General features: G+C 38.3%; 1 protein-coding gene across 1 annotated transcript; it reads left to right on the top strand.

Moving 5' to 3' along the window:
- Positions 1-5243: 5243 nt before the first annotated feature.
- Positions 5244-23446, top strand: LOC113046609 (voltage-dependent calcium channel gamma-4 subunit-like). Its single transcript, XM_026207456.1, has 4 exons — positions 5244-5718; positions 17746-17829; positions 17941-18081; positions 20136-23446. The coding sequence occupies exons 1-4, from the start codon at positions 5502-5504 to the stop codon at positions 20654-20656; spliced, it is 963 nt and encodes a 320-aa protein (XP_026063241.1). The 5' UTR covers positions 5244-5501; the 3' UTR covers positions 20657-23446.
- Positions 23447-23608: the final 162 nt, after the last annotated feature.

Here is a 23608-nt window from a genome sequence, read left to right as displayed (position 1 = left end):
TTAGACGTTTACAGATTGTTTTTTTTTTTTTCTAATACGTACATAGACATATAAATGTGTTAGAAAAAAAAGCATTGCACTGTAATAAAAAAAAAAAAAGATCATGTGACAGAATCCTAAAAATGCTGAAAAATCAGCTTTTACCATCACAGGAATAAAGTGCATTTTTAAATATATTGCAATCTAAAACAATATTTTACAGTTTTACAAAAACACTTTCCAAACCAACATTTGAATAATAGTGCCGTTTTCAGCTTATTCGACTAAGTAAAGAAATTCTAGTAAAAACTAGATTTTTATATAGAATTGTTTAAAAAAAAGTGATCAATTTGTAATACATGATGTAACCTGTGGATGGCAGCACAATCCACGACAACAACTGCGTTAAAGTTCAGTTGATTTCAATCCCTTAGGCCAAATATTTTTAATTTCACAGCTCTCGGTTTTTACTTCCTCTCACACGGGAAAGGACTCGCACCCAATACAGATCAAATGACACTTGGTCAACAGGGTGAAAGCTTTAAAAATAAGGTTTAAGCATTAATTGGGATCCTAAATGTAACCCAGAATGTAACCACGTTTTAGTTGAGAATCAGAGTGAATTAGGTTAATAAGTGTATGTATTGAATCACAAAGCACAGTATACACACAAAACAGATTTAAGCTGATATGAATGATCTAGAAGGATGCTGATCCAGGACCTTGCCCTGCTTTGGCTTGGTAAAAGCACTGTCGTCTCAAGTCTCTTCACTGACGGCTAAACAAAGCTCATAATGCTGTTTACAGTAGTATTATAGCTGACGATGACAGGCCAGTCAGCCTATATTGTAGTTGTACAAACATATTGCTCACTTCCCCCATTAATAGAAGATTATTCGTTTTTGTTTTTCACTGAAGAGCACATTTCCAAGCTGGAGAGGTTAAAGAATCGAGGAGGATATTATCAGCCCGGCGTCGATAAAGCCGATATCGATTTTCTCTCGGATGTTAATGAGAAGACTCCCTTTAACGCCTTCAGGGACGCGTCACAATACTCAAACCGTCTGTGTAGTGCGTCTTCACTTGAGTTATTACGCCTAGAGGTCTTGACATCTGTGCTCAAGACGCTTTTATTTACATGAAAGCTGTTGTGGAAATATAAGGATTCATATATGAAGGAAAGGGTTTGAAAAAAAAAAAGACGATGCTTTGATTTCACTAACAGCATTCATCACTGATGTGACCTGAGGGCTTAAAACGAGTCATTCGAGTCACGTGTTCACTAGTATTGAGAAATATCTGATTATGGATTTGGGTTTCTGGCTTCAGTGCAGTGTTCCAGCTGTGTTATTTACACACACACACACACACACACACACACACACACACACACACACACACACACACACAAGATCACACAAAATTTGCTCAGCATGTCTCCAAATAACTCTCTCTCTCTCTCTCTCTCTCTCTCTCTCTTTGTCTCTCTCAGAATGATCTTCCTTCCAAAACAGAGCTGTTGGATAATCAGTTTATACACTATATCCTTTGTTTAATCATAGTCATTAAAATAATCTTAATAATGTGGATGATTAGATGAATACGTACATGTAATATTTTCATGTAACATATTTAGTTCTCATTGTATCACAGTGTACAGTTCATTTCTTCTACTGACCAGATAACGAATCATTATTAGATGAGATACACATTCATTGTCCTTGCGCAGAGTACAAAGCCAATGAAACACATTTTTTGTTGCATAGCGGCAATCCGTTATGCCAGGGACTATAACTTCTGGCGGAAGGATATACACTTATGAATATGCTTGATAAAATATTATTTAGATTAGTACGTATTTTGACTCATTATTGACACTTATTGCATGAGATTTAAGATCAAAAAGTCCTACCTGCCCCAAACATTTGAGCAGTAATGTGTGTCAGTTTTTGTAACAGCAAACATAAACGTATAAGCAGATGGGCTTTCAGTTCTGTCCTTCATGGATAGGTCAAGGTGAAATATGCACAGAACATTGTTTCAGCGAGTGCTTTCTAAAAATGATGCCTTAGAAAGGTCAGAGTGCTGACCTTTGTTGTGTTGGTCCACTTGTCAGACAATGTGGCCTCTCCTTGAAGAGCATCACGCTCAACCTGCAGTCATAATTGGTGTTAACATCATGTTTTAAGGCTTATTTCACACCTACCGCTCTTTCAGTTACCACAGATGCATCCTGACAACATAATCTCCAGTGTTTTAATTTACACGGCATACATCAATATACAGCTGTGAAGACACATGGGGTTTGTCTGTGACTATGAGGCTATAAAATATGAAACAAAGGCAATAACATATCAGAAGAGTTTGTGTTGTCATCATCTCTCCATTACTGTTGCTTGTACTTGGGTTAGGTTTATTCCCCCATACCCCTGCTCTAGGTATTAAACTACAATGTGTATTTCATCCCACACAGTTTGTGATTAAGACATGAATGATACCTCAAATCACGTAGCATGCTGAGGAGAGGGGTGCTATTGCTTCTTTTGTCCAATCAAATGACCAAAAGATTCCTATAGACTTACACCAAAGGATGCCCTTGTGCCATTTCTAGACAGCAGGATATCATAGAGACTTGGAGGTGGGCTCTTTTGATTGGGCCAGTGAGCAACTACTTAGTGCAGGAGCATGTAAACACACACTTTCTTTTGTGACCCAGTACATACAGCAGTGTGTATGAAAAGTGTCTAGTGTGCACAGAGGAAAGTTTCCCAAAAAATATTTGAATTGCACACACACACACACACACACAAAGAATATTTCAGACAGTTTTTCTGTGATGTTGAAAGGTTGGGTGGGTGTTTGGGGTGTTGGGCAGGGGGTGTGCTGGGTGGAGGAGGTGAGATGGTCCATGTTTCTGGATCTAGGGGGTTTGTGTGTGGTGTCAGAGGAGGATGGGGTGATTTAAGTTCAGGGTTCTCACAGCCTGGGGTAAAAAGCGGTTGAGCAGTCTGGCGGAGTGGGCTCTGATGCTCTGGTACCTTCTTCCTGATGGTGGGAGCTGGAAGAGACCGTGGGAGGGATGGGTGGGGTCCTTCATGATACTGTTGACTTTGCTAGAGTATTGTGTGAGGAAAATGTCCAGGATGGAGGGCAGAGGGGCACCGATGATCTTTGCAGCTGTATTCACTGTCTGCTGGAGGGCCTTGCGGTCTGCTGCTCTACAGTTCCCGTACCAGACAGTGATGCAGCTGGTCAGCACACTCTCTATGGTTCCTCAGTAGAATCTGTTGAGGATGGGTGGAGGGAGATAGCGGAGATGACAGAGAAAGTGTAGGCGCTGTTGTGCCTTCTTGGAGAGTGACATGGTGTTGGTGATCCAGGTGAGATAATCCTGTGATGTGCTCTCTCAATAATTTAGTGCTGCTGACTCTTTCCACAGTCGAGCTCTCGATGGTCAGTGGGGGGTGGTCAACAGAGTTTCTCCTGAAGTCCATCACAGCCTCCTTTGTCTTCTTCACATTGCGGGACAGGTTGTTAGTGCATCACCATTCAGCCAGCTCTGCCACTGCCTCTCTGTAGTGCATTTCATGGCTGTTGCTGATGAGAACTACCACAGTGGTGTCATTCAAAAACTTGATGATGTGGATGGAGCTGAACTTAGCAGTGCAGTCTTAGGTCAGCAGTGTGAAGAGCAGCGGGCTGAGCACACAGCCTTGTGGGGCACCTGTTCCGAACTGTTTGTCCTATGTATGTTCTCAGGGGTGGTGGAACCTATTTTCTTCTCTTATTTTCCAAACAGCTTGTATTCTATTCTCAGTTTTACAAATTGCTTGTACTAAGTAGGTTCTCAGGCATGCTGGAGCTATTCTATTCTATTCTATTCTATTCTATTTCCCATTTTCAAAACAGCTTGTCCTATGTAGGTTCTTCAGGATGCTAAAGCCTATTCTATTCTATTCTATTCTAATCTCAATTTTACAAATTACTTGTCCTAAAGAGGTTTTCAGGGATGTTGGAGTCTTAGGGGATTCATATGTAGGTTTTAGTCATATGTAAGTTATAACTATGTTTTTTATTATACAAAATATGACTAATAAAACCACACACAAGTCAAAAATATGCAAAGTGTAGACAAACACACTGGTAATCAGAAACATCATGTAAAATGTTTTTTTTTTCTCCATCTCTTGAAAAGAATGTAGGGAACCAGCTAGCTGTGAATAGATCGTTTCCATTTGCTTGCTATTGATGAAGTCCTGTGTTCATCTCGATCGGCCCAATCAGTGAGTCTGCAGTCAGGGCGCTCTGAGTGCTCCAGCCACACATTCTCCATCGATCCACTGGGCTGATCACACACTCATCTGGGGATCCTGCTCGTTTTCTTAGTTACTCCAACTCCACCATACTTATTACACTATAAATATAACAAAACAATCTCCAGTCTTAAATGGTAACAGCACACCCGCACTTCTGTTTTCATATAATGATGTGTGTGTTCCCTGAAAAACATTCATATTGCTAATGGATTTAGAGCCTTCCTTGTTCAATTAGTGCCATTTTTGTGTAAAATATGTTAAGATAACAAACAACCTGCTGCTGCAGTAATGTCTGTTTCCCAGGAGAGACTGAATAATCATTTTACTCTGAGGGTCCAGGCGTACTAGATTGAAGGAGAACAGATTTATCAGGTACTTGATTCAAACTCAGTCACAATCACTTTTTAATGAATCCCAAAGAGGATCCTCAAGGATTCAGAGAACTGTTTCATCTGGTCATCTTGCTGTAATTGCTGGTCAAATGACTGCTGGGTGGAAGGATGGTATTATATACTGGATTATTTCTCTGATGTAACGCCACTAATCAAATAGATACCATGGTACTTCCATGCTATTTTAAAGATTTCTTATGGAATGCTTGGAAGTTCCTTGGAGAACCATGTGAATGGCTCGATTCATAAATAGAGTAAGCTTTCAGTACCATGGTGCAGTATATATCAAAAAGTATCAATCTAATCTAATACCATCAATTGCATTGTACCTTTTTTAAGGGTATTTTTGTATACTGATGAGAAAAATATTATGATATAATATTTGTTTCCCCGGGTATGTTTTTTTTTTTTTATAAATAATAAAAAAATCTATATTTTATACATAAACAATAAAATTGTTGAAGTTTTCCTTCATCATGTTGATGGTGGAGAGATGCGAGAGCATCATCTTATTCTTCAGCCCATGTGTGTTTCTCATTGGTTCGTGTGACTGAAGGTGGGGTTTGAAGATCGCAATCCCAAATCAAAGCCATCTGAGTTTGGAAAAGAGGGATCATGCGATAATAGGAAATGCACGAGGTGGTGATCAAAACTCCTCAGAAAGCATAGAAAAGAAGCAACCTCGACGAGTGAGCTCGCGCAGCAACATGTGGACGAGGCGCGCTCAAGTTTCCTGATCACACTGCCTCGACTGTCAGAACAAAGCGGCGCTAACGCGATGTGTGGATTATTATTATTATTATTATGAGTGGCCATGGCGGGGTGTGACCGTGGGGTTCAGATGCTGCTGGCCACCGTCGGGGCTTTCGTGGCGTTCAGTCTGATGAGCATCGCCATCGGGACCGACTACTGGCTTTATTCTCGCGCATACATCTGTAACGCCACCAACATCAGCACGGACGAGACGCAGCCCAAGAAGGTCCGCGGAGATCTCACGCACTCCGGGCTCTGGAGGATCTGCTGCATAGAGGGTACCATGTGCTTCACATCCTTTCTTTAGCTTGAGTTTTAAAAGAGAGACAACGAAAGTGCATTGTTCAGCTTTTGTCTTCACACAAAGAAAGTCTTGCTTTAGGAGGCTTTTGTTCTTCATCTGCGTCCAGGTGAACTCAAAACAGATTAATAACCCACCCAGATACACGAAAGTGAACAAGATGCACGGGTTTTCTTCATAAACAGGACTTTAGGAAAGAAGCAACACAAATGTGAGATCATTTATATCTTCTAGACAGCAAGTGAAAATCCACTTTTAAAAGTAAAGCTGCTTCTCGATGCCATAGATGAATCGTTTTTGTCTTAACATCTAAAGAACCTTTCGTTTCACTATATATATATATATATAGTGGCGAAAGAAGGTTCTTCAGATTATATAAAGGCAAGAAAGAGATGGTCTTCAAAAGAGCCTTTGACTGAATTAACCCAAAATGGCTCTTCTATGACATCGCTCTGAAGAACCTTTTAAGCACTTTTATTTTTAAGAGTGCAGAATAGAGTTTCAATCAAAGTCAGATCTCAGATGTGTTCGTTGATCACTGTATGTGCATCGTCTGACATCTGGTCATGAGTTTTAGGGAGAAACATCTAAAGCATAGTTCATGTCATGCAGTGAAAAAGCAGTGAAATGGTCCTCTGGGTGGCCTTTCATCCACAGGATCTGTCAGCTACTCATCCAAACTCATTCACTGGGCTCGGATCTCTCTCTCTCTCTCGAGTGAACATAACTTGACGTTCACTTGGAAGGGAGTGAAAAAGCTCCCCGTTTCTCTGGGTGCACACCAGCGGGTTTCTTGAATGGACAGAGAGGCGTAATCGAGTCCAGAGATTCTCCTCATAAAACCTCGTCCCTCATTCATGTCTTTCTTGCATTTGATGCTGTTGCTTGGAAACAATATGTCTGAAATCGCTATGGTAACGTGGCCAGTGTTTAAAAATAGATGAATCTGTTGCTTCTTATGATTGTCCATGAAAAAGCACAAGACAGACAGACGGATGAATAGACAAACAGATGTTTAATAGCCTATATATTTGTATGATTTGGAGAGATAAAAGGTTTTTCTCAGAATATATGCAGTTGTGACAGAGCTTTGACTCAGACAGTCAGACTGGTTACATCACACGCGCGCTCATAGGCTAAACAAGGACATCAGAGTTGATGAACAGTGCTAACTTATTGCTTATCTTTTAATAAAAGTGGGACGATAACATCGCCAGGCTTCATTTTAAGAGCAGAACTCATAACGACAAAAGAAAATCAACTCGTTTCTCAGGAAATCATCAGAAATTGACCACTACTTAGTCTATTGTCATTTTAAAGAGTGAAAACATTTGATTTACACCCACTGAAAGAAGAAATTTAGTAAAAAATTTAATAAAAAAAAAACATTTCTTATTTTATTTTATTCAAGTGCTGCTGATATCCAAAGTTAAGAGCACATGAGTCATGGTTTATGCTTATTTATTTGCTCATTTTATTCAAGCTGAAAAAAACGTGTTATTCTATCTAGAATAATACAGTTTTGACCTCATTTCTTGTTGTAACGTTTCTCATGTACTGTAAATTAAATCTAATTAACAAATAATTAATAATATATTACTTTATAATAAATAAATGACTTTAAACTTTTGCATCACGTAGCAAAAATTTGAAAATAAATTAGAATTATTTTTTTTTTCTTTTGTTTCTTTTTTTAAGGTTTATTAAGGTTTTATTAAATTAAAGTTTATTTAGGTGTGTTACTTAACTGTACCATATAAAATAAAATAAAATAAGAAATAAATAAATGCGCCCTGAGTGTATTTAATTGACTATGGTTTGTAAGATTAGGGGTTATTGGAAGGGAAGAGCTGTCACTGTTGCCATTCCCAGTGTGCGCAACAGATCTGTAATTAAATGCAGTGTCTGAAAGGCCACAGAGTCTCTCATTAGCCACCGGGTTTGACTTCCGCCACCGATCCACATTGAATAACACATATTCAATGTCATAACGAGCTTTGAGCATGTGCCAGGTGCCTTACCGCCGATCTCGCCCTTCACTTTTCCTGCATAAACATCAAATAAACAGCCTGAATTGAACAGTAATGTCAATGATAGATCTGTGATGGAAATAAACCACAGCTGTATTTAGTCATTCCTTCTGCTGTTAATAGAAATATCTTTTAAGAACAAAAAACTATTATTATATTTATTTTTAGTGGGAAAAAAAACAGTAAATAGAGTTTTATATTTTTATTTTCATTTTAAACATACATAACAATGTGGACAATAAGCCACTCAACAGTGAGAGGTACACAAAATGACAGCAAAGAAATAAAAATACACTAAATAAATAACACAATAAAAAAAACCAATCCCCTAAGTACTTGAAATAAAAAGACAAATAAATAGACTTAGTTACACAGAAGTAACAAAAGATATATAAAAAAATCAAATGACACATATATGCAGCTATATATATGTATGTATATATATATATATATATATATATATATATATATATATATATATATATATTATTCTGCATATTCAAATACACATATTCAAATACAGTATTGTTCAAAATAATAGCAGTACAATGTGACTAACCAGAATAATCAAGGTTTTTCGTATATTTTTTTATTGCTACGTGGCAAACAAGTTACCAGTAGGTTCAGTAGATTCTCAGAAAACAAATGAGACCCAGCATTCATGATATGCACGCTCTTAAGGCTGTGCAATTGGGCAATTAGTTGAATTAGTTGAAAGGGGTGTTTTCAAAAAAATAGCAGTGTGGCATTCAATCACTGAGGTCATCAATTTTGTGAAGAAACAGGTGTGAATCAGGTGGCCCCTATTTAAGGATGAAGCCAACACTTGTTGAACATGCATTTGAAAGCTGAGGAAAATGGGTCGTTCAAGACATTGTTCAGAAGAACAGCGTACTTTGATTAAAAAGTTGATTAGAGAGGGGAAAACCTATAAAGAGGTGCAAAAAATGATAGGCTGTTCAGCTAAAATGATCTCCAATGCCTTAAAATGGAGAGCAAAACCAGGGAGACGTGGAAGAAAACGGAAGACAACCATCAAAATGGATAGAAGAATAACCAGAATGGAAAAGGCTCAGCCAATGATCACCTCCAGGATGATCAAAGACAGTCTGGAGTTACCTGTAAGTACTGTGACAGTTAGAAGACGTCTGTGTGAAGCTAATCTATTTTCAAGAATCCCCCGCAAAGTCCCTCTGTTAAAAAAAAGGCATGTGCAGAAGAGGTTACAATTTGCCAAAGAACACATCAACTGGCCTAAAGAGAAATGGAGGAACATTTTGTGGACTGATGAGAGTAAAATTGTTCTTTTTGGGTCCAAGGGCCACAGGCAGTTTGTGAGACGACCCCCAAACTCTGAATTCAAGCCACAGTACACAGTGAAGACAGTGAAGCATGGAGGTGCAAGCATCATGATATGGGCATGTTTCTCCTACTATGGTGTTGGGCCTATTTATCGCATACCAGGGATCATGGATCAGTTTGCATATGTTAAAATACTTGAAGAGGTCATGTTGCCCTATGCTGAAGAGGACATGCCCTTGAAATGGTTGTTTCAACAAGACAATGACCCAAAACACACTAGTAAACGGGCAAAGTCTTGGTTCCAAACCAACAAAATTAATGTTATGGAGTGGCCAGCCCAATCTCCAGACCTTAATCCAATTGAGAACTTGTGGGGTGATATCAAAAATGCTGTTTCTGAAGCAAAACCAAGAAATGTGAATGAATTGTGGAATGTTGTTAAAGAATCATGGAGTGGAATAACAGCTGAGAGGTGCCACAAGTTGGTTGACTCCATGCCACCCAGATGTCAAGAAGTTTTAAAAAACTGTGGTCATACAACTAAATATTAGTTTAGTGATTCACAGGATTGCTCAAAATAGTTTTGAGTTTGTACAGTCAAAGGTAGACACTGCTATTTTTTTGAACACACCCCTTTCAACTAATTGCCCAATTGCACAGCCTTAAGAGCGTGCATATCATGAATGCTGGGTCTTGTTTGTTTTCTGAGAATCTACTGAACCTACTGGTAACTTGTTTGCCACGTAGCAATAAAAAATATACTAAAAACCTTGATTATTCTGGTTAGTCACATTGTACTGCTATTATTTTGAACAATACTGTATAAATAGGGAGAATTTTAGTAGATTTGTCTGAGTTTCTGCTTCCTTCTACTAATAAATAGTATTGCTTCAGTGTTTATATACTATTATAGTAATTATTTAGTATAATATTTTTGGAATTAGCCTATATTTTTAGTTATCAGTTTTCATTTTAAAGATGTTTAAGATTTAGTAATTTTGTTATGTAATTTTGTTGTTGTTATTATTATTATTATTATTATTTCTGTTCAGCTTTCATTTTATTTCAGATTTAGTTTTAGTCATTTTAGTACATCAGTTTATTTCAGTTCATTGCAAGGAAACATTTCTAATGTTCATTCTCATTCTTCTCAACACTTTTTAATTAATTAATTTATTTATTTACTTATTCATTCATTCAATTCTAGTTGATTTTAGTTAAGTTGTTATTTTAGTTTTAGTTAACATTAGCAGTGCCAATGAGACCTCATTGACCTTTTTTATTTTTGTCAATGCAAGCGTGTGGCTGTTTGTTGGGGCTTTGTTTTATGGTTGCTCAGGAATTTAAAGTGACTACAACATTGTTATGCAGTTGCTAGGGTGTTCTGGGTTGTTGCTAGGGTGATGCTAAGTGGTTTCTAATATGTTCTGAGTGCTTTCTAGCCTGCAGTCCCTCCTTCAGTGAAAATACATTTGAGATTTGATGTCCAAAGTATAATACTCAGTTTTAGTAGTTCTAACCATAAGTATCCACAATAATAATACTGATACTTGATTGGTTTAACTTCTCGACAAGATGAATGATTGGCTGCCCTTCCCCAATTCACAGTTATGACAAAATGCTGGAGGCGGCAGAAGGCAGGGAATGTGGCAGCTGTTTCCTGGCCGAGCTGGATGTGCCCATAGGGGATGTGGGTTAGCGAGGCAGGGGTGGGGCTTTTGGCATGGGGGAGACGAGTGTGCTGCTGTCTGCTGTATTACAGTTTTTCTCAGTCGCTTTGGTACATTTCTCTAATCATTCTTGAGATTTGCAAAACAGTAAGTGCATTTCTCAAAACAACTCGTACAAATATCAAAACACAATGGATGACCTGCAAAAGCCAGTCTCTTGCTCAAAATCCTTAGTTCGTCTCTCAAAAATAAATATCTGTGTCAATGAACATGTCAGTGCCATCAGAATGACAAGTCCTTGTGTCATAGTTTACGGATAAGACAGTCAAATTGCTTAGTCATGTTGTCAATTTAACAGTGGAGGGATGTTCTGATGTAAACTACTGTATTGAACAGTATGCCATATGCTTATGTATGCCATATATCCATTTCAAAACTACACATTTACACATTACTGTTTGTGGGATGTTGATTGAAAGAGACTGGATAGAATTCCCAGTTACACTTTTACTAGTGGTCTGACCAAAAAAATAAAAAAATAAAAAATACTTTTACAATGCCATTGTGATATAGAAAAGGAAATATGGGAACAAAGATGAAAATAATTCCATTTTCAGAATTTGTAACTCTTGTGTTGTCCTTTGTCTATACAGTATAAGCTTTCCTACTGAAGATTCATGAGATGAACCTTTGAGCTATTTCAGAGAAATGGTTTATCATTGGTTTATCATCTACATTCTCTTCATTAGTAAAGATTCACTTGCACAATTCATGCCAAATTGACAAAACATCTAATAATAGTGTGTAAAAATACAAATAAAAAGTGTGCTTGGCAGTTTATGACAACTAGATTTACCATTTTGCATTTAATGACTTATACTATGAACTAAAGACTAGATGTTTTGAGGGGTAAGACTATTGCACAGAAAACTGTATAATACATTTTGAGCAACATGACATTAGCAACTGATAATGTAGGAAACCGCAGATAAATGTGCGTAATCAATTGCATGAATGTACAATAGCAATCGCAACTTGTTCAAAAGAATGAGAAACTGGTTTTATGATGTGTATTAATGACTAGATGATGTGGAGGTTGTACAAGTAGTTTTGAAAATTGCATTTCTGTTTTGAAAAATGCACCAAAGTGACTGAGAAAAACTGTAAACCACAATGAAGATGTCAAAGGCATCCTTGGAGACATTATGGAAATCAGATTGTTGGATCAGACCTGAGGTTGCCATGGAGAAGACATGTTCAGCGATGAGCATTGTTACCTCCAGGCAGGCCGCAGGGACCGAGCGCTCGCTTTCTCCCCTCTCTCTTCACTCCCTCTCTGATGTGCCTCCGTGTCAGTCAAGCGAGGTTCCTTATTTTGTCTTTATGAGGCTAGATACACTTCAGTCACTCGGCCAACAACCATCTCCTATAAATCAACAGCCTGAGCGGAGCTTTACATAAGATCCTACGGCTCACCAGGCTCACTGTACACACTTACAGGAGTTATAAAGTCTGCACAACGGGGTCTCCAAGTCTGAGAACACACTTCAAATGGCTGATTGGTTTCGTTAAACCTGGAAATAAACACTGTTGTTGAACATTTGAACTATGAAGGGTGAGATTTTCTCGCTTTCTTTGAGCACCGGATCTTTGGATCATTTTTGGATCATGTTGGTGATCGTGTTTTGTTTTTACAGTTAAATAATATAACATTTTTATATTAAATTACAAAACTTATCATTTAAGATGTCTAATAGAGATGCTGAAGGCCTTGCAATCAAATAAACTGGGGACAATACAACAAATAAAGATGTACACTATTTCTGACATATGAAAACAGAGATAGAATAGAATAGAATTGAATTGAGATGTACAATATTTCTGGCATGTGTGGACTGAGAGAGAATAGAATAGAATAGAATAGAGATGTACAATATTTCTGGCATGTGTATACCCAGAGAAGAGAAGAGAAGAGAAGAGAAGAGAAGAGAAGAGAAGAGAAGAGAAGAGAAGAGAAGAGAGATGTACAGTATTTCTGGCATATGTAAATCGAGAGAGAATAGAATAGAATAGAATAGAATAGAATAGAATAGAATAAAGATGCAAAATATTCATGGCATATGTAAAAAGTGAATAGAATAAAGAATAAAATAAAATAGTCTCCAATAGAAAAGAAAAAGATAGTATTTCTGTCATATGTAAAAGAGAGTAAATAGAACAGAACATACTAGAATAGAATAGAATAGAATAGAATAGAATAGAATAGAATAGAATAAAGATGTAAAATATTTCTGGCATAGAATAGAATAGAATAGAATAGAATAGAATAGTCTTTTGTCATTATAAACAGGTGCAATTGATCTCTATTTTGGCTTCTCCCTTGTAATTAATAAAGAAATCAAAAGAACAATACTTATAAATAATAGATAAATAAATAACAATAAAATAAGTACCAGCTATATAAAAGCTATTGTTGCATTATCCATATTAAAATGCATGAGCCATGAAAACTCTTTTTTTTTTTTCAACAGACAAATTATAGATTAACATAATATCACATTAATTATCTGTCATAATGATACTAATTATAAGCCAATGTTAGTGGTTAAAATTTCTGCATGTGCATCACTAATTAGAAAGCAAATCTTGAGTGCACACTGGGAAAAATAATTATTGTTTCTCCTCAGATATTTACTGAAGAGTATACCATTGTTGACGGATTTTATTATACAGTTTTTGTCTTAAGGGGTTCTAAGGATATGTTAAATTAAATGTATGCATTTAGCGGACGCTTTTATCCAAAGCGACTTAACAGTGCTTTCAGGCTATCAATTTTTACCTATCATGTGTTCCAGGAGAATCAAACCCCCAACCTTGCGCTTGATAAGGCAATGCTCTACCACTTGAGCTACAGGAACACTGTGTTGTGACTCAAGAACCAGATTTATTCTGAGGTTTATTAGTTTTGACAAAGTTATGATCTCACTGTGTACCTTTTATAAATATTTTTTGAAGACTTGTTCAGACTGATTAAAAATTCTAATACTGAAATGCAGTTTTAACTTTGTAAGAACCAATGTATTCAGATTCAGAATGACATGGAGTTGACATCACATTTTACTTTAGTAATGTGACATACTTTAGACTAGAGTGAAATAGGACATTTCAAAAGAAAGAGGCATAGGGTATAACTTCACACTTTGTTAATTGATTAAATTATGAAAAGTGGTCTCTGAATAAGACCACAAACGTGTATTTTAAAAACTGAATATGGATCTCTAACTGTATCTTATAACTTGAAAAAAAAAAAAAATCTAATCAGCTAATAAACTCAAAACACCTGCAAAGCCTTTAAATGGTCTCTCAGTCTAGTTCTGTAGTCTACACAATCATGGGGAAGACTACTGACAGTTGTCCAAAAGATGACCATTGACACCTTGGCACAAGAAGGGCAAGACACAAAAGGTCACTGCAAAAGAGGCTGGCTGTTCACAGAGCTCTGTGTCCAAGCACATTAGTAGAGAGGCGAAGGGAAGGAAAAGATTTGGTAGAAAAAAGTGTACAAGCAATAGGGATAACTGCAGCCCAGAGAGGATTGTGAAACAACCCATTTAAACATGTGGGGGAGATTCACAAAGAGTGGACTGCAGCTGGAGTCAGTGCTTCAAGAACCACTACACACAATCGTATGCAAGACATGAGTTTCAGCTGTCACACTCGTGTCGAGACACTCTTGAACAACACACAGTGTCAGAAGTATCTTGCCTGGGCTAAAGACAAAAAGACACACAGACTGCTGCTGAGTAGTCAGAAGTTATGTTTTCTGATGAAAGTAAATTTTGCAATTCCTTTGGAAATCAGGGTCCCAGAGTCTGGAGGAAGAGAGGAGAGTTACACAATCCAGGTTGCTTGAGGTCCAGTGTAAAGTTTCCACAGTCAGTGATGGTTTGAGGTGCCATGTCATCTGCTGGTGTTGGTCCACTGTGTTTTTTGAGGTCCAAGGTCAACGCAGCTGTATACCAGGAAGTTTTAGAGCCCTTCATGCTTCCTGCTGCTGACCAACTTTATGGAGATGCAGATTTCATTTTCCAACAGGACTTGGCACCTGCACACAGTGTCAAAGCTTCCAGTACCTGGTTTAAGGACCATGGTATCCCTGTCCTTAATTGACCAGCAAACTCACCTGATCTTAACCACATAGAAAATCTATGGGATATTGTGAAGAGGAAGATGTGACATGCCAGACCCAAGAATGCAGAAGAGCTGAAGGCCACTTTCAGAGTAATCTGGGCTCTCATAACACCTGAGCAGTGCCACAGACTGATCGACTCCATGGCACGCTGCATTACTGCAGTAATTCAGGCAAAAGGAGCCCAAACTAAGTATTGAGTGCTGTACATGCTCATACTTTTCATGTTCATACTTTTGAGTGGGCCAAGATTTCTAAAACTCCTTTCTTTGTATTGGTCTTAAGTAATATTCACATTTTCTGAGATACTGAATTTGGTATTTTGCTTAGTTGTCAGTTATAATCAGCAAAATTAAAATAAAATAAACATTTGAAATATATCAGTCTGTGTGTAATGAATGAATATAACACATCTGTGACAATGTTTCAGATTCAAGATATATATTGTTTTACTTTACAATATTTTACAGAGATTTTTTTTTCTTTTTCACAATGACTAGACTAGAAAAAACATGCCCCACTTTCTCAGACCTATTTAATACTAATTAATTTGCTCCTTTTTTAACACTAGACCCAATTAATGGCATGCTGGGCCACACAAAAGCTGTGTCACAGGGAGTAGACTCCACCTGGAGACAGACAGAGGGAGGGAGGTTTGCAATGTGACACTTTATAATGTATGTTAAGACCTTAAAGTCTTGCCAAGTTCATTCACCATTTAGAAATATGTCATATTATGGAATTAAAATTGGTAGTGAATATGGTTTCATACCAGCTTTTATTATTATCTTTTTTACATTTTAAATACAGAACATTTTCTGTATCAGAAAATCTTTTTTATTTTGTTTTTGAGATTGCCTTTTCTGGTAAATACACCATACACATTTCTCATCACATAGAATCATATTTTTTTTTTTTTTTTTTAACACCATAAAAATATATCAAACGCAGAGACGCGGTTCTGATGAATGGAAAAGAAGGCAGGGTTTCAACACATGTTTTTTAAATATGCAATGTTTATATTGAAGATGCTGAAAAACTTTCAGCTAATCAAAATTAGGATAAAGAAAAATTGCGCTTACATACAAAACATCACATTTGATGGCATTTAAAACTGTATTGGAGTATTTACAGCATTTTGGATTTAAACAATATTGCAATGCTGAGCCTTTTGGATAGACATACACTCACCTAAAGGACTATTAGGAACACCTGTTCAATTTCTGATTAATGCAATTATCTAATCAACCAATCACATTGCAGTTGCTTCAATGCATTTAGGGGTGTGGTCCTGGTCAAACAATCTCCTGAACTCCAAACTGAATGTCAGAATGGGAAAGAAAGGTGATTTAAGCAATTTTGAGCATGGCATGGTTGTTGGTGCCAGACTATGTCTTGAGTATTGAGCACTTGGTCTGAGTATTTAACAATCTGCTCAGTTACTGGGATTTTCACGCACAACCATTTTTAGGGTTTGCAAAGAATGGTGTGAAAAGGGAAAAACATCCAGTATGCGGCAGTTCTGTGGGCGAAAATGCTTTGTTGATGCTGGGGGTCAGAGGGGAATGGGTCGACTGATTCAAACTGATAGAAGAGCAACTTTGACTGAAATAATCACTCATTACAACCGAGATGTAGCAAAGCATTTGTGAAGCCACAACACACACAACCTTGAGGTGAATGGGCTACAAAGGCAGAAGACCCCACCGGGGGAGCACTCATCTCCAATACAAATAGGTAAAAGAGGCTACAATTTGCACGAGATCACCAGAATTGGACAGTTGACGACTGGAAAAATGTTGCCTGGTCTGATGAGTCTCGATTTCTGTTGAGATTCAGACGGTAGACTCAGAATTTGGCGTAAACAGAATAAGAACATGGATCCATCATGCCTTGTTACCACTGTGCAGGCTGGTGGTGGTGTAACGGTGTGGGGGATGTTTTCTTGGCACACTTTAGGCCCCTTAGTGCCAATTGGGCATCGTTTAAATGCCACGGCCTACCTGAGCATTGTTTCTGACCATGTCCATCCCTTTATGACCACCATGTACCCATGCTCTTATGGCTACTTCCAGCAGGATAATGCACCATGTCACAAAGCTCGAATCATTTCAAATTGGTTTCTTGAACATGACAATGAGTTCACTTTACTAAAATGGCCCCCGCAGTCACCAGATCTCAACCCAATAGAGCATCTTTGGGATGTGGTGCAACGGGAGCTTCGTGCCTTGGATGTGCATCAACTGCAAGATGCTATCCTATCAATATGGGCCAACATTTCTAAAGAATGCTTTCAGCACCTTGTTGAATCAATGCCATGTAGAATTAAGGCAGTTCTGAAGGCGAAAGGGGGTAAAAACACAGTATTAGTATGGTGATCCTAATAATCCTTTAGGTGAGTGTACATCTAGCACATGTTCACAGAGAAAAATAATTAAAAGGCCCAGTGGAACACAAAAATGCATTCTGTGCAAACCTGATTTTACTGTAAATAGCACAGAGTAATTGCATCATCTGCTTCAGAAAAGGCACTAAGCAGTCTTCTTACTTAAGTGTGTGTTAGACCGTGTACATGCTCATACCGGTAATCTTATGCTTTGTTCACAAATAGCATCAAAACTGTAATTTACTGGTAATTTTACAGAAAGTAAATCGCTATCGAAAGCCCCGGCTGACTTTAAAATCTGTCACTGAACAATTACAAGGCTTAAAATTGTATCATCTACTGCTTCATAACAGAAAAAATTCTTGGAGATTTGCATTTTTTTCAGGTCCTCATGACTCTAAACTTGACCATTTGCATATTTTTGTAGGTCTGAACAAAGGAAGTTGTTACCGAATCAATCATTTTCCAGATGACAATGATTATGACACAGACAGCTCTGAATATCTCTTACGTGAGTGACTCTCTCTTCAGAAATGTTACAGTGTTACTGTCAATGTTCTTATTGTGCACCTTTAGATATCTTGCTAAAGTAAAAGCTGTGTTTATATGTGTGTGTTAACAGGTATCGTGCGTGCCTCCAGTGTGTTCCCCATCCTCAGTACCATTCTGCTGTTGCTGGGGGGGCTATGTGTCGGGATAGGACGCATCTACAACAAGATGAACAACATATTACTCAGTGCAGGGATACTATTTGTGGCAGCAGGTAAATTTACTAATGACCACATGCTAACATGCACATGGGGTCTTTGTGTGTAATCACTTAAGACAATTTTAGCACCACCATTATCAAATACAATTTGTTGACTGAAAATAACTGGAACTTAAGGTAACACTTTAGAATAAGTTACACTTTTTAACTATTAACTACGACATTTCTCTCAATATATTCTTAATTTGCTGCTTATTAATAGTTAGTAAGGTAGTTGTTAGGTTTAAGTATTTGGTAAGATAAGGGATGTAGAAAAAGATCATGTAAAATAAGGCATTAATATGTTCTTAATTTGCACTAATACATGGCTAATATTCTAGTAATATGCATGCTAATAAGCAACTAATAGGTGTTACCTATTCTAAAGTGTTACCGAACTGAATATAGGAGAATTTCTATGCTCTGATAGCACAACTTATCCCTGCTGTTACTGGTAGGTGAACTGGAACTAAGGGGGTGACAACTCCCTCACATTTTTAGCTGTTATTCAACTGAATTTAGTGGGCTGATGTTGCTTGTTCTAAAAGCGCATTCCTTTTATTCACTATATTTTCATAACCTGATACACCTACTGTAAGGTTGGTGAAAAACCTTGGCCGGTCATGGATTTCCTAGATTCGGCAATTGCAATTGTTGCTAATTACCTCAATATACTGTATCAGCATGTCTACAATATTGGAAAGGTCAAGATCCACAAGTAAAGCAAGTGGTTAATTGGGGCTAATTGGACCATGCCAGTGTAATAGAGGCTAGCTCCAAAGAATTGTCCAGTAAATTTAACTTCCCTGGCCTCAAGAATAGATTATATGTTCTTTAGCATTCTTGTTAGCATTCCCATCACACATGACAGTAGACACTGGTTCAAATCCCACTCAGAGTGGTACGAATAAGACCAGTTGCATTGGTAAGAGCTATGCAGGCAGACCTCACTCCCTTGGCTTCAAGAGGCGTACTAGCAATTGATTCTAGAGACTGTGGTATTTTGCGTCTTTGTTAGCAGATTGCCTCCCATGCTGGTTGACACTGGTTTAAATCTTGGTGCCATGACCCCAGATGGGAGTGAGCTTTAGGATGGAGAGTGTAACAGAGGCAAGCTTTGCAGGTAAACCTTATTCCCCTGGCCTCAAGGCTAGAGGCTTTGTTCTTTAGCATCCTTGTTAATATTCTTGTTAAACATGCCAGTTGACACTTATTCAAATCCCTAACAGAGGAGTGCGAGTAGGATCTGTTACATTGGTGCTGTGGCCCAAATAGGAGTGAGGTTTAGGGGGTAAGTGACAGAGGCAAGCTAATAAGAGCTATGCACGTAGACCTCAAGAGGCACACAAGCAACTGATGTTAGAGTCTGTGGTCTTTAGCATTGTTAGCAAATGGCCTTCCATTCTGTTTCAAATCCTAGTGCCATGACCCAGATCGGAATGAGATTTAGGAAGCAAGCTATGCAGGTAAACCTCACTCACCTTGCATCAAGGCTAGAGGCTGTGTTCTCTCCTTGTTAGTATTCCCGCCACACAGCATCCTTCTCAAGTGGCACAGGTAAGACTAAATACATTGGCACCATGACCCAAATAGGCGTGAGGTTTAGGAGTGAGTTACAGAGGCAACTAGTAAGAGCTGTGCACATAGACTTCACTTCCATGGCCTCCAGAGGCACACTAGGAACTGGTGTTAAGCATCCCTGTTAGTGGATGGCCTCTCATGCTGGTTGACACTGGTTAAAATCTTGGTGCCATGACCCGGATGGGAGTGAACTTTGGGGTGAGTGTAACAGAAGCAAGCTGTGCAGGTAAACTTCACTCCAATGGCCTCTATAGGCACACCACCAACTCATGCTTGAGGCTGCAGTCTATTGTATAGTTTAGCTCCAGTCTTTATTATACACACCTGAATCATCCAATCATTGTGAAAATTACCAACAAATGTGTTATAATAGGTTTGGCTACCCCGACTTACACAAACTAGCATAAACATACATTATTATTAACCCCTGAGAAAATCGATCGCATTTTGTCTAAAATCTGTGTTGTGTTGTGTTTTGTGTCTGGCAGGTTTGAGCAACATTATTGGTATAATTGTCTACATCTCCAGCAATGCCGGTGACCCCAGTGACAAACGAGACGAAGACAAGAAGAACCAGTATAACTATGGTTGGTCTTTCTACTTCGGAGCGCTCTCTTTCATTGTGGCTGAGGCAGTGGCTGTTCTGGCTGTCAGTATCTATATTGAGAAGAGCAAGGAAGTACGATTCAAAGCACACCGTGAGTTCATCAAAGCTACCTCGTCCTCTTCACCGTATTCTCGCATACCTAGCTTTCGCTATCGTCGACGGCACTCGCGCTCCAGCTCTCGTTCAACACAAGCATCTCGTGAAGCATCACCTGTGGGAATGAAGAGGATGAGCTCGGTGCCTGTTGGAGAGATCAACATGTACACATTGACAAGAGACCCCCTCAAGTCAGGGACGGACAGCTCCTACAGCCCAGACCACGATTCAGGATTCCTCCAAGTACACAACTGCTTTCCCAAAGACCTTAATGATGGGATCAACAGGAGGACAACACCTGTATGAGGGTAGACACTGGAATGGAAGAGATAATGTTAAGGCCATACTGAATGGATAGCCATCAGGTCTCGGTGGCCTGTGGCAGATGCCAGTGGAAGGATACACATTGGTCAAGCCAGTCAACCAGTGATGTCTCTCATCGGTGAAGGACAATCAGGAAAGAAGTTAAGAAGGAAAGATTTCATCTTAACATTCAACAACCATTTGGAACATGCTCATTTGTTTTTCTGCTTGCTTGGTCCTCACATATAAACTGAACATTTCAGAGATACTTATCTTCCATCAAAGGGCAAGACATGCAAATGTAAAATGGATGGTCTTTGGCAGATATTAAGAACTTTGAGTAAGCCAGTCCATTCCCTTGGTTGATACATATATTTTTGTTTGCCAGTACAGTGCCATACTCTCAATGTAAACCAATGTGATAATGACTCTCACAGTATGAGATGGTGCTAACATAGGCTCACAGCTGAAGCCTTCCCACTATTGTGTGTTCAGTACAGACTTAAATTGAATACTGAACGCCCTTGTTTGTGTCATGTGTTTGTAGCCACAGTTGTCTATTCAGTGTGCCTATCATCTTGGCAGTATCAACTGCTCAGACTTACTCTGGAGCCACTTTGCAACAGCGCAAAACTGTATTCCTCTCTTTTTGTTGTTGTTGTTAACTAGAAATATCAGTTGTATTACTAAATAATCACTGGGACAATTTAGTTTAGGAGATGTATGACTACTAATCGTGTATAAACACCCTGCTGAAAAGACCAGCTTGGATTTTCATGATGTTCTGACTGGTTTGTTATGGTCTGGTGCTTTCCTATGTGGCGAACCTGCTTAGACATGCTGTTCATTAGCAAAATTTGACCAAGGAAGTTTTGCTGGTCTAAGTTAGCATGGTATAGCATTTGCAAACTATTTTATTTTTGTCATATTTCATATTTCTGAATGAAAGGCTGGATTGGACTTTGCCCATTGGAAAGTCTGAAAAGTGTACTCACGTTCCAAAAAAAATAAAATAAAATAAAAATTCCAATAATGTCCACGCAGCTGTTTTCCAAATAAAGAATATGAATGAGATTTGGGGCTGTAGTTAACCAGAATTTTCTCTTTATTCATCTCCATGATACCAGTTGCAATCATCAGACTGGAAAAGAAGATTATCAGTGAATAATAACTTGGATTACTAATGGACTACTATTATGATGATTTTATGTCAAGTGAACCCAATGGCTTATACACAGTATTCCAATTGACTGAACCACTGAGTCACCTGAGAAGAAAATCAGTCGAATAAATGAATCATTTATTATAACTGTGTGAACTTGATTGTACAAAATACACTGAAATTATCTAAATTAAAAGACCGATTTGATCTCAAATCAGAAGCTCAACAGCCCCCGTTGTCATTCAGATTGGTTATATGGAAAAGGGAGGCCAGGATATTTCTTTAAACAAATGAGCATTAGTGTAAAGTTAATGGAGCATGAGCAGAGCCAGACCAGTGGGTGAAACTTACATTACTTTGGTGACATCAACCAAAAAGGAAAATTATTTCAGCTGAATTTTTTTTAAAGATTACAAAGAAAGGGAAAGACTATAGATACATTTTTCCATGTGTACTGATGAGTCATAAGCCCAGAGATGTTTATTAAGCAAGTAAATATAATTTTGATTTTTCATTGTGTTTAAGCTAGTTCAGAAGTCTGGTTTCGACTCCAGGGTTCCTCGCATAGCACCAGCATCCAAAACACATCATATGATGGTGACCAGCCCTAACGGTCTTTTCAGCAGGGAAATATAGCAGTATTCAACCGGCCTCAAGTTTTATACTATCGCCTTGATTTCTGACTGCCATTGATAGTAGTTGTGTCAGTAGTTAACCAGTGTCATCGCTTTGTGAATCAGTCAAAGAGTGATGTAATTCCTCAGCCTTCATCTCCATCGAGGGGTTTCACCTCTACTAAAGCTCTTTGCCTGAATGTGAGTGGTGGCTGTGCAACGACCAAATGGGGCACCTTTGGGGATCTGACATTGTTCGAGTCCGCTGATAAAAGTAGTGCTGAGAAATGTCAGACATCCAGAAATGAGCTGGTCAGCCCTGAGAAGCATTTCAGCGACCGTTGATAAGTATCTAGGGCAGAGCAGTATGAAAGACATCAGTGTGGCCGATCCAGCCCTTTAGAAGACCATTCAAAGTGTCTTAGCCTCACCAGAGCCTTATGCCTGGATTTCTCTTTGAGTCGACAATATAACCTCATCTCTTCTTTGTTACTGCTGGTTTTCCTTTCCCATCTTGCATCTCCTCGACAGATCCTTAGTCAAGAATCTATCGCTTTTTCCTACTAAGGACTACTGCACTATCCATGTGAGCGGTCAAATCTGCATCGCTAAAAGTGTTTCCTCACTAAAGGAGAGGTTGCAGATCGATGTAAATATCTGGTGTTTCACTAAATCCAAGCATTCACAGCTACCTTTTCTTAGTAAAGCCATTTTGACACAAGCTTTTGAGCCATGGCTCTTTGTAGAATGGTGTGTGGTGGGTAGATGTAACCGTTTGCATGTTTTTCTATAACCCATTGACTTTGTGTGCTTTTAACAGTATTATTAACAGGATGACTCCAGGATGCCTCACTGCCAAGCATCGCTCACTATAAATACCTGTAATGTTCTCTCTGTTCATCATGGAAGGCATTTTGTCCTTCTGGTTTTCTTGATTTGCCAATGTTGTTCTCAGTATTTCTCTGTATCACAGACAAGTCAACATATCGTTGCTCACATAAATAAATTGAATCGAGGAACGGTGTCTTGCTTATGCATATGTGCTTTGTTATGTGACTTGAGTGTTTCGGGACTAGGATTAATAAAACAGCCTAGCAGCCTATATTTGCATAATAGAGAACATAGTTAGAAAGACAATTCGTTTTTTTTTTTAAGAAGGCATTTGACGCTTTAAATTTA

Source organism: Carassius auratus, chromosome 28 (genome assembly GCF_003368295.1).
Source record: "Carassius auratus strain Wakin chromosome 28, ASM336829v1, whole genome shotgun sequence".
NCBI classification, from domain to species: domain Eukaryota; kingdom Metazoa; phylum Chordata; class Actinopteri; order Cypriniformes; family Cyprinidae; genus Carassius; species Carassius auratus.
This window is presented reverse-complemented; position numbering and strand designations above follow the sequence as displayed.

Excerpts from the sequence above, each read along its gene's own strand:
- LOC113046609 (XM_026207456.1), top strand. The coding sequence starts at position 5,502 with ATGGCGGGGTGTGACCGTGGGGTTCAGATGCTGCTGGCCACCGTCGGG. Across the intron at positions 5,719-17,745 it reads GAGGATCTGCTGCATAGAGG|GTCTGAACAAAGGAAGTTGT; the intron begins GTACCATGTGCT and ends ATATTTTTGTAG. Across the intron at positions 17,830-17,940 it reads CAGCTCTGAATATCTCTTAC|GTATCGTGCGTGCCTCCAGT; the intron begins GTGAGTGACTCT and ends GTGTGTTAACAG.